This window comes from Rhinatrema bivittatum, chromosome 2, assembly GCF_901001135.1.
Source record: "Rhinatrema bivittatum chromosome 2, aRhiBiv1.1, whole genome shotgun sequence".
In the NCBI taxonomy this organism is placed as follows: domain Eukaryota; kingdom Metazoa; phylum Chordata; class Amphibia; order Gymnophiona; family Rhinatrematidae; genus Rhinatrema; species Rhinatrema bivittatum.
Genome location: NC_042616.1, coordinates 393,109,841 through 393,122,050, shown reverse-complemented (window position 1 = coordinate 393,122,050; position 12,210 = coordinate 393,109,841). Strand labels below are relative to the sequence as shown.

General features: G+C 47.5%; 1 protein-coding gene across 2 annotated transcripts in view; it reads left to right on the top strand.

The window, feature by feature from the left end:
* CMBL (carboxymethylenebutenolidase homolog) overlaps window positions 1-8,688 on the top strand; it is an 83,708-nt gene extending 75,020 nt beyond the window's left edge. For both annotated transcript variants that reach the window (XM_029590036.1, XM_029590035.1), the window contains one exon: window positions 7,960-8,688. In XM_029590036.1, coding sequence (XP_029445896.1) covers window positions 7,960-8,139 — 180 coding nt within the window. In that variant the 3' untranslated portion in view covers window positions 8,140-8,688. The remainder of the gene's footprint in view (window positions 1-7,959) is intronic.
* The last annotated feature ends 3,522 nt before the right edge of the window (window positions 8,689-12,210 follow it).

Below are 12,210 nucleotides of genomic sequence, written 5' to 3'. Positions count from 1 at the left end.
GAGAGATTTGCAAACAATGGAGGCAGTGCATGCCAATCTCTCTCATGCGTATTCATTGTGGATTCCTGAAAACCTGGCCTGTTTGTGGCTCTCGAAGACCAGAGATGGCTACCCCTACTCTACGGTATACATGTTTACATTTTAAGTCTGTTCCCCTTATGCTATACAGTGAAGATCACTGACTGTTTCAGTAGCCATTCTCTGGCCTGACTCTATATTGTTTATATTGGGGTAGATTTTCAAACGAGCGCGAACAGCCTACTTTTGTTTGCGCTCCAGGCGCAAACAAAAGTACGCTGGATTTTAGTAGATACGCGCATAGTCGCGCGTATCGGCTAAAATCCTGGATCGGCGCGCGCAAGGCTATCGATTTCGTATAGCCTGCGCGCGCCGAGCCGCGCAGCCTACCCCCGTTCCCTCCTAGGCCGCTCCGAAATCGGAGCGGCCTAGAAGGGAACTTTCCTTTGCCCTCCCCTCACCTTCCCTCCCTTCCCCTACCTAACCCACCCGCCCGGCCCTGTCTAAACCCCGATCCTACCTTTGTCGGGGGATTTACGCCTCCCAGAGGGAGGCGTAAATCCCCGCGCGCGAGCGGGACCCCTGCGCGCCGGGCCGCGACCTGGGGGCGGGTACGGAGGGCGAGGCCACGCCCCCGGACCGCCCCGGGGCGTAGCCACGCCCCCGTACCCGCCCCCCAAACCCCGCCGGCACGCCCCCCAAACGCCGCGCAATCCGGCCCCCCCCCCCGACACGCCTCCCGACACGCCCACTCCGAAAACCCCGGGACTTACGCGAGTCCCGGGGTTGTGCGCGCGCCGGTGAGCCTATGTAAAATAGGCTCACCGGCGCGCAGGGCCCTGCTCGCGTAAATCCGCCCGGTTTTGGGCGGATTTAGGCGAGCAGGGCTCTGAAAATCTACCCCATTATTTTGAAGGTGTGATCTCCAGAATTGTACACAGTTTTCCAACTAAAGTCTCACCAGAGACTTATATGGGGCAATATCACCATTCTTCTCCCTGTGTACCCTAGCAGATTTGTGGTTTGTGCTGTTATCTTATCCACCTCTTTGACCACCTTGCGATCATCACATATGACCACACCCAGATCCTCCTCTTGTTTCACGTATAGAAGTGTCTCCCTGCCGTAGCCTGTATCGTTCCCTTGGGTTTTTGCTGCTCAATTCCATGACTGTTTTTTAGCATTAAATTTTAGCTGCCAGACTGTATACTAGGGATGTGAATCGTTTTTCAACGATTAAAATTATCGTCCGATAATGTTTATATCGTCTTAAATCGTTATAGAACACGATACAATAGAAATTCTAACGATTTATCGTTAAAAATCGTTAAATCGTGTTAGTGCGCACTAACTCGAGTTAGTGCGCACTAACTCGATTTAGTGCGCACTAACTGAAAATGATACAAATAAACACTTTCCAGGTCACTGAAGGTCAGTTAGGAATGAATATGTGTTCCTATTGGCTGGCTGCCCTCTTATCTATTGATGTTACCAAGGTTACCACTGAGGTGATGGTTGGGGGGATGGGAAATGGAACTGGAAACTAACGAACACCAACAGAAAATGAAACAAAGTGTTCACACTTCCCAGGTCAGTAAAGGTCACTTAGGAATGAATATGTATGTATGTATTCCTATTGGCTGGCTGTGCTCTTATCTATTGATGTTACCAATATGGTTGGGGGGATGTGAAATGGAAACAGTTGGAAGCTTGACAAAAAAAGTAATGTAATGATCAGCACTCACGTGACTAGAACTTGTTTGTTTATTATTTTTGTTAGCAGGCACCTGAAATGCTAGTGCATGTTGAATTTGCCAATCACTGTGCATTTTAGAAAGGTGGTCCTGGCTGGAACTGTACACAGTTCAAATATATGTAATTGATTGTTGGTAAGTGTATTTTTTAAGTAGCCACACTGGCACCAGTATGTTTACTTTTCCTCCTACTTAACTCACTAGCTCAGCTTTGTAAGAAGGGCTTCTCTGCTTGTGTGTTGTTTTTGTTTGGTGTGAGGAGAGCAGAAACATCAGATCTTTATTCAATCTACTACAGTCATCTCTTACAGTGCCCTATCCCTATTAATACCAGGAGTGTTGTGATCTTCCTGCACACAGTGCCCTAACCCTGATACCAGTCTGAGACAGCTCCCTCCCTGCATTACTAGTGAGAGGCTGGCTTCACAGACAGGGGGGAGCTGCCTGACCCTCACTCCTGACTTCCCCCATGTCCCAGCTAGTGAATGGTGTGTGGGTGAGGGGGGGGGGGGTGGATGGTGAAGTCTGAGACAGCTCCCTCCCTGCATTACTAGTGAGAGGCTGGCTTCACAGACAGGGGGGAGCTGCCTGACCCTCACTCCTGACTTCCCCCATGTCCCAGCTAGTGAATGGTGTGTGGGTGAGGGGGGGGGGGAGGATGGTGAAGTCTGAGACAGCTCCCTCCCTGCATTACTAGTGAGAGGCTGGCTTCACAGACAGGGGGGAGCTGCCTGACCCTCACTCCTGACTTCCCCCATGTCCCAGCTAGTGAATGGTGTGTGGGTGAGGGGGGGGGGGAGGATGGTGAAGTCTGAGACAGCTCCCTCCCTGCATTACTAGTGAGAGGCTGGCTTCACAGACAGGGGGAAGCTGCCTGACCCTCACTCCTGACTTCCCCCATGTCCCAGCTAGTGAATGGTGTGTGGGTGAGGGGTGGGGGGGTGGATGGTGAAGTCTGAGACAGCTCCCTCCCTGCATTACTAGTGAGAGGCTGGCTTCACAGACAGGGGGGAGCTGCCTGACCCTCACTCCTGACTTCCCCCATGTCCCAGCTAGTGAATGGTGTGTGGGTGAGGGGAGGGGGGGGGAGGATGGTGAAGTCTAAGACAGCTCCCTCCCTGCATTACTAGTGAGAGGCTGGCTTCACAGACAGGGGGGAGCTGCCTGACCCTCACTCCTGACTTCCCCCATGTCCCAGCTAGTGAATGGTGTGTGGGTGAGGGGGGGGGGAGGATGGTGAAGTCTGAGACAGCTCCCTCCCTGCATTACTACTGAGAGGCTGGCTTCACAGACAGGGGGGAGCTGCCTGACCCTCACTCCTGACTTCCCCCATGTCCCAGCTAGTGAATGGTGTGTGGGTGAGGGGGGGGGGAGGATGGTGAAGTCTGAGACAGCTCCCTCCCTGCATTACTAGTGAGAGGCTGGCTTCACAGACAGGGGGGAGCTGCCTGTCCCTCACTCCTGACTTCCCCCATGTCCCAGCTAGTGAATGGTGTGTGGGTGAGGGGGGGGGGGTGGATGGTGAAGTCTGAGACAGCTCCCTCCCTGCATTACTAGTGAGAGGCTGGCTTCACAGGCAGGGGGGAGCTGCCTGACCCTCACTCCTGACTTCCCCCATGTCCCAGCTAGTGAATGGTGTGTGGGTAAGGGGGGGGGGGGAGGATGGTGAAGTCTGAGACAGCTCCCTCCCTGCATTACTAGTGAGAGGCTGGCTTCACAGACAGGGGGGAGCTGCCTGACCCTCACTCCTCCGGGGTATTGTGATCTTCCTGCACACAGTGCCCTATCCCTGATACCAGGGGTGTTGTGATCTTCCTGCATGCAGTGCCCTATCCCTATTAATACCAGGAGTGTTGTGATCTTCCTGCATGCAGTGCCCTATCCCTATTAATACCAGGAGTGTTGTGATCTTCCTGCATGCAGTGCCCTATCCCTGATATCGGGATGTGTGCAAGAAGATCACAACACCCCCGGTATCAGGAATAGGGCACTGTGTGCAGGAAGATCACAACACCCCCAGTATCAGGAATAGGGCACTGTGTGCAGGAAGATCACAACACCCCTGGTATTAGGGATAGGGCACTGTGTGCAGGAAGATCACAACACTCCTGGTATTAATAGGGATAGGGCACTGTGTGCAGGAAGATCACAATACCCTTGGTATCAGGGTTAGGGCACAAGTTCTAGTCACATTGACTGATCACATTACTTGTTTTGTCAAGCTACCAACTGTTTCCATTTCCCATCCCCCATATACTGTCAGTAGGAAACTTGGTAACATGAATAAATAAGAGGGCAGCCAATAGGAATACATATTCATTCCTAAACTGACCTTAACTGACCTGAAAAGTGTCAAATTGTATCATTTTCAGTTAGTGCGCACTAACTCCCAGTTAGTGCGCACTAACTCCCAGTTAGTGCGCACTAACTCCCAGTTAGTGCGCACTAACTCCCAGTTAGTGCGCACTAACTCGAGTTAGTGCGCACTAATCGTAAAAAACGATTTTTAACGATTTTTTAACTAAAAAATCGTGCCTAAGACGATTTTCTTGCCCTGCCACACGATTTCTATCGTTAAGACGATATGGAAAACGATTCACATCCCTACTGTATACCATTCCTAAAGCTTAGGTGGATCCCTCTTCATGATTTTCAGACTTCTTAGTTGTCTGCCCTGTTCCAGATTTTGGTATTGTCAAAAAAACAAACAAAAAATACACCTTTCCCATTAGTTTTTCTGTAATATCACTTACAAAATTATTGAAAAGAACCAGTCCAAGGACCAAGCCCTGCAGCACACCACTAGTAACGTCCCTTTCCTCAGAGTGAACTCCATTTACTATTACACTTATCTCTCACTCAACCAATTTTTAATCGAGTCACTTTATGTATAGGGCATTCAGTTTACCGTATTTTCCGGCGTATAAGATGACTTTTTAACCCCTGAAAATCTTCTCAGAAGTTGGGGGTCGTCTTATACGCCGGGTATCGTCTTATAGGGCAGCGCTTCTCACCGGTGTGTCGCGTGCTCCTGGTCTCTCCCGCTGCTCTTCCTTCCCTGCTGACGTTGCCGCTGGGCTATCAGCACGTTCAAGCCCAGCGGGAACGGCAGCGGTGCAAAAAAAAAAAAAGCCGTGGCATCCGCGGCTGGCCTTTTCTTCTTCCCGCCCCCCCCCCCCCCCGACCCGGAACAGGAAGGGATACACAGTGCGGTGCGCGGGAAGGAGAAAGAGCCGGCCGTGCCGCATGAAAAAATAGCAGCGGCGACAGCAGCATCGGCCCCCGAGCAATCGAAGCAGCTGATAATAGGGAAAGGAGACAGCAGCGTGAGCCTCCCGTGGCCGATGGGATTCTTCTTTCTTGGCCTGCGGGGGCTGGAGGAGGAGGCTGCAGCAGCTACCATTTGTGCTCGGGGGGGTGGGGGAGGGGAGAGGAAGTGAGTGAGAGAGAGAGAGAGAGAGAGAGAGAGAAGCAGCCAGCCTGTGTGTAAGTGAGAGAATGCATTTGATTGAGAGCATGTGTGTGATTGAGAGAAACTGGTCAGAGAGCTCATGTGTGTGTATATATGTGAGAGACAATGAAAGTGACTGCTCAGAGAGATGACTGATGTGTATGTGAGTGTGAGAGAGAGAGAGAGAAAAAGCATGGAAGTGAGAAATATGGGTATGTGAGAAAGCATGGGAGTAAGAAGCCTGATTATGTGAGAGAGAGCATGGGAGTGGGAGGGCTGTGTGTGTGTGCGTGCATGAAAGAGAGACTGGTTGATAAGGTGACGGTGTGTGTGAGAGAAAGACTGGTGTGTGTGAATGTGAGAGAAAGAATGTGATTCAGGGAATGAGAAGCCTGTGCACGTGGAGAGCAAGCAAGGAAATAAGAGACTGGTGTGTGTGTGAGACAGAGAAGCCCGTATATGTACGGTAAGCAGAACACGGGAGTGGGAAGCCTGTGTGTGTGTATGGCATGAGAGAAACTGTTCAGGAAGGTGTCTGGTGTGTGTGTCAAAGACTGTTTGGGAAATGATTGGTGTGTGAGACAGAAACTGGTCATGGGGACATGACTGGTATGGTGTGTGTGTGAGAGACATGGGCCCAGAGGAAGAGGAAGAGGAATAGGAGAGCTGCTGGAGGGGGTAAGTAAAGGTGCTTTTTAAGTTTATTTTTCTTGATTGACTGCCATTTTAATTATTTAATATTATGTGATGTGTCTGCTTTTTTGAAATATTTTATTGGTGTTTGGAGAATGTTTAATAGTTTTTATGAGTTTTTAATTGTTGGATGTTATTCTGTTCATAGCTGTTTTGAAACATTTATTCTGCTTATTAGTATAGTTTTACAATTATTTCTGTGTGGGGATCTCTAGCTGCTTGCTAGTTCTGTTTTCCTAATAAGAGGTGTATTGGTTTTTAGGGCCTGATATACGGTATTTGTAGTGTTGCCCTTTCATAGATAGGGTTGCTCCTGTTTGAGTGTAAAATTATTTTTTTTCTTAAAAATGTGTATAAAAAGGGGGGGTCGTCTTATACGCCCAGTCGTCTTATACGCCGGAAAATACGGTATGTATGTCACCTTTACAGAGCCATATCATAGGTCTTACTGAAATCTAAGTACACTCCATCTACCATTCTCTCCTGATCCAAAACTCTGATTAACCAGTCAAAGAAATTGATCCGATTGATCTGACCAGAACTACTTCTGGTCAAACTGTGCTGCCTCGTATCTTGCAACTCATTGGATTCCAGAAACTAAACGATCCTGTTTTAGCAGTAATTCCATTAATTTACTCACCGCCTAGGTTAAAAGTAACCTACCTGGTAATTCCTCTCCCCTTGCTTCCACTTTTGTGAATAGGAATGACATCTGCCCACTTCAGTCCTCTACAACTACTCCTGACTCTAAAGAGGCACTGAAAAAGTCAGCCAACAGAGCTGTTAACTTATCTAAGTTCCTTTAAAACCCTCAGATGTAACCCCTTCAGCCTCCTCACTTTATCTAATTTGTTTTCTAGCTCTTCATGAACACATTTTTTTTGAAAACTGAAGTTTACCTCACTTCCATTCTTATTTGTGTCCATTTGCTGAGGGCCTATTCCTGACCTTTCGTCAATTAGCACTAAACAGAAATATTTTTTAAGCAATTCTGCTTTTTTAGCATCAGCCTCTATATGTTCCTCTACTGCTCAGTCTCACAATGCCGCTTTTACACTTCCTTCTAACACATTAAAAAAAAAATGTCTTGGCCCCTGTTTTACCATATTTGCCATTTTTTCTTCCATTTGTATCTTTGCTTGACTACTTTCTGAGCTTCTTACCTCTTTCAGATATTGTTGCTGGTCTTCCTCTTCTTCGGATCTTACATTTTGTTTTACTTTTCAGTTCTTTCTAAAAACAATGGCCTCTTTTTCGTCTTACCTCTATTTACTTTTCCAACAAAAAGGTTAGTTGCCTTTACAAAATCTCCTTTTAATTTTGCTCACTGCTCTTCTACTTCCCTCTATTTTCCCATCCAGCTGATGCCTTGAAAGTACCTCCCCCATTTTAACAAAACTGGTTTTCCTGAAATCCAGCACCCTTGCCTTAGAATGAATTATCACTGCCTGTGTTCTCATACTGGACCCCATTATCCTGGGATCACTGGATCCTAGATGATCTCCCACTATGACATCAGAAACCCTGCACCCACTGGTCAGAATAAAGGAGCCTTAGGAGATTTGCATGTTATGTTGTCAAAGACAAACAAACAGTGATCACGGTACTGGTTCACATTTCCATATGGTACAGCGAATGCACTAAATTGGGTTTTAGCAAGAAGAGGTAGACTTGATGTCCCCTTTTTCCCCTAGAAATGGAAACAATGGATTGTAGGTGATTGACAATATGGCAGAGACCCATGCTGGTGGAATACTGTGTAAAATAACGCAGGCAGTAAGCTTAAAGGAATATCATCCAGTCCAATTTTTTTTAAATTACCTAATAACATCTGAATAATTTGCTTAATGTTAGAGATGTCAGTACAGGTCAGAGGCAATTTTGTGGTATTTGGAAAGTAAGCTGACAATGCTATACACAGTGTTACTGTTGTATGAGGTAGCAGGCTATTATGTTTGACTACACTCTGATTAACTGGGACATATTCTAACCAAAAGCTGTGGCGGAAGCTGGATCATAGTAATAAGAGGCTGTCTGTTGCAGGTTACCATACTGGAGCAGAAACTGAAGGAGCACTGTGAGACCAAATTTGAAGTGAAAGTTTATCCTGCACAAACACATGGATTTGTACACCGCAAGAGAGAAGATATTAATGCTGAGGATAAACCTTTAATCGAGGAAGCGAGAAGGGACATGATCACATGGCTGAATCAATATATTTAAATTCTCTTTCTCAGTTTAAATGTGCCAGCTTGCCATCTCCTCAGAATGTTCTTACTCTTGATTGGGTGAAGGTCAGAACAGAACTGTCTATAATTAACTTAGGGGGTCATTTATCAAAATGCGATAAGGGCTTATCGCATGCGAAAAGCCTCGTTAACGCATGCAATAGGCCTTTAACGCATGCGATAAGCCCTCTCTCTCTCTCTCAACCACATGATGTAAGAGTGAAATCAAAAGCTGTGGAAGAAAATGTTTTTTTAATCTCAATTAAACACTTCGAGTAATCATGGCTGTATTTTCATGGCAATGTTTATTGTATGTACTTATAGCCATTTTCAAATGATATAAACTGATACAAAACAGCCATGAGTACAGCACACTTACGACATAAACAAGTAGCTGTCCTTTTAAGTTAAGCAATGATGCAACTTAAAAATAAAAATGAACTTGTTTTAGCACCTTCCAGTATTAGCATTGTGTATAATGTTCAGTAGTGGATGTGGTATATAAATGTTAAATAAAATAAATAATAGACAAAGGTAAAATTAATTTAAAGGAGATTACTGTCTTACCATACAGATTTATTTTCACAGCTGTATATTTGTTTTTCCGCTGTTTTGGTCAGCAAATTGCACTAGACACAAGGAATGGACATATGTATACAAAAGCACATCCCCCTGTTATTCATAGTTGCCTTTAAGCTAAATACTTTCTTATTCATCTGTATTTCTTTCCAATTTTTTACTTCTTACATCACCTGCTCCTACCTAGTTCTCCCTCCTTATTGGCTCCTCCCTCAACTCTTACTGGGCATGAAGAGAGGGGCCATATTTTCACTTTTGCCTTGCACCCGTAGTCATGAATCAGGATGTTTTCCATGGGGCCACACCTTTGTCCTACTTTGAGTGGCTCTAGGTGCAGTGACAGTGGTGTCTCAAAATAGTTATGAAAAATTACATTTCTAATTATGAAAGAGGCTTTTAAGTATATTACCCATGCTGCTGCTCAAACTACATGTTCTTGATGTAATGTTATCTATTTTAGACCTATTCTTTCAGACCAGTCACTCTACAGCCCTATTGTAGAAGTCATTAATGATTTGGTAATGAAAACATGTAGTCTATAAATTCCTTTTCTGTTGCTGGTTGTGCTAATCTGGACTATAGCACACACTCTGAGCTTATAAGTTTTTTTAGCCAGTTCACCACCCATTATACACTGCTTCACAGAGTTGAGAAAGCTTCCATAGGTCCTTAAACTGAAAAATACTAAATATGAATATAGCTAATAACCATCTTGCAGCGTAGTCTAGAGCCTGCTCCGGCTTGTCCTCAGCCTCCAGACACAGGCACCATATGGCACATCTCCAAGAGCCTCTAACCAAAAGAGACAAGCGCCCGCCCAAGGAAATACCTACGGGGCATTGTCCGTGGGGGCCGGACTTGAATATACTCCTGGTGGGTGTACCACCACAGGGCACTCCCAAGGATCCCCCCGCCTGTCCCCCAGGAAACTGGCATCTCAAGCCATGTCGCAGATCTCCATGATCTTGTCACAGTTTCTCACACCGATGGAGCAACAGGGCAAGCGCCCAGACGCAATACCTCTCGAGGCCTTAGCCTGAGGCATCGATCCGCTAGCCCACGCTCTCCAGGCTCTCCACTCAGGGAAGGTTCGCCACAGCCTCCATCTACGTCCCCTGGATCCTCAATTGGCTACCCATCAGATCCCACCGGAGGATCAGCTGGAGTCGGTATCCCCTCCAGAAGCTCTCTCATATTTAAAATTAGTCGAGAAAGTGGGGCATAGATTGAATATTGAGACCTGGAAGATACCAGACCCCTGTGTGGAGGTCCTTGGCATCTTGAAGATTTTTGAAGCACCATCTGATCCCACTGCTTTGCCTTCTTATGCAGTCCTGGACGCCATGATGACTAGGGCATGGGAATATCCCTTTGCTGGCCCGCCCACATCCCGCAAGACAGACCTCAAGTTCTGAATAAGGCAGTCGCCCTTCTATAATGTCATGCCACTGTCACATGCTTCAGTTGTGGTCGAATCCACCATGCAGAAGGCTAAGAAGTCACGGCTACATTCCAACACCCCTCCAGGGAAGGATTCCAAATATGTGGACGACTCCGGGGTCTAGGTGTTGACGATTTAGGAAGTCGTCCTGAATATTCTCCTTCCCCGCAATGTGGGAGGCTGACAGTCAAGCCAGATGGTGCTCCGCCCAGGAGCACAGCTTGCTGGCTTCCAGGGCTACCAGCCGACTCCTGGTGCCACCCTGGCAATTGATGTAAGCTACTGTGGTGGCATTGTTGGAGAGAACTCGCACCGCTTTACGACGGAGCAAGGGCAGGAACATTTTGAGTGCCAGGCGAACCGCTCGGGCTTCCAGAAGATTAATGTGCCATTGAGATTGGACTGGGGACCATTGCCCTTGGGTAGACTGATTCTCGCATACTGCTCCCCAGCTGGAGAGGCTGGTGTCCATTGTAACAATGATCCACTGAGGTGTTTCCAGGCACATCCCCTTCAACAGGTGAGCGAGTGAGAGCCACCACTGGATGCTAGCGATGGTAAAGTCAGAGAGCAGTAGAGGTATCTGAAACTCCTCAGAGACCGGTTTCCAGCGGGACAACAAAGCTTTCTGTAAAGGCCGCATAGGTGCGAAGGCCCATGGAACCAAATCTATAGTTGAAGCCATAGAGCCCAGGACCTGGAGATAGTCCCAGGCCGTGGGCACAGAGAGAGATAACAGATGTCATACTTGATTCATGAGCTTGAGCACCTGGGTCTCGGGAAGCAAGACTTTGCCCATGCGTGTGTTGAAGCTTGCCCCTAAAAATTCCAGGACTTGAGAGGGCTTGAGGTTGCTCTTGGGGAAAATGACTATCCAACCGAGGGAGGTGAGAAACAACAAGACTCTGTTGACTGCAATTGCGCAGAGTTTCTCCAATTTTGCTCGAATGAGCCAGTCGCCCAGGTAAGTATGGACCAGTATACCCTCTTGGCGGAGGAAGGCCGCCACTACCACCATGACCTTGGTAAATGTGAGTGGAGCGGTGGCGAGACCAAACGGGAGCACTAGAAACTGATAATGCCATCCCAGGATGTTGAAACTGAGATACTTCTGATGTTCCTGGTGGATTGGGATATGAAGATAGGCCTCCGTCAAATCAAGAGAAGCAAGGAATTCGCCTGTGTGAACCACCACGATGACTGCCCTCAGGGTCTCCATCCGAAAATGGGGGACCTTGAGCGCCTTGTTGACTCTCTTGAGGTCCAGGATTGGTTGAAAAGAGCCGTCCTTTTTGGAAAACACGAAGTAAATGGAATACTGGCCTGACCCCTGTTCCTCCAGGGGGACAGGGTCTATGGCTCTGAGCTGTTGAAGCCTTACGCAAGTCTGGCGCACAGCTAGACGCTTCTGAACTCCACAGGGAGAAATTAAATAGCGGTCCGGAAGATACCGAGCAAATTCTAAAGTGTAGCCTCGTTCGATTACTTCGAGGACCCACCGATCCGAAGTAATTTCCTCGTAAAATAGGGACAGACGACCACCTAAATTGGGAATGGAGGAATGGTCCTCTCATTGCGAGGACTTTGGGGGTGGATCCTTGAGGGTTACCATCCTGGAATGGCCGTCTTCCATGAAAGGAATGAGACCATGATTGAGATCTAGTGGAGGGATTTCTTTGAGAAGCCCCCCGCAGCTTGCTTTACCTGCGCTGCCCCTGAAACGAGAGCGTGAAGGAAAAAAAGGACTTGGACTGTTTAGGGTGGTCCTCAGGCAGCTTATGAATCTTGTTGTCGCCTAAAGATTTGATAAGCTATTCCAGGTCCTCCCCAAAAAGTAACTTACCCTTGAATGGGAGAGTGCCCAACTGCGATTTAGAAGAGGAGTCTGCCACCCAATTTCGCAGCCAGAGGAGGCGTCTGGTAGACAACGCTGAAACCATGGCTCTGGCCTACACCCTGAGGAGATCATGGAGGGCATTAACCCCATATGCAACCATGACCACCAGCCGCTCCACCTGTTCCGACTCTGCAGACCGGAGGTCCTGG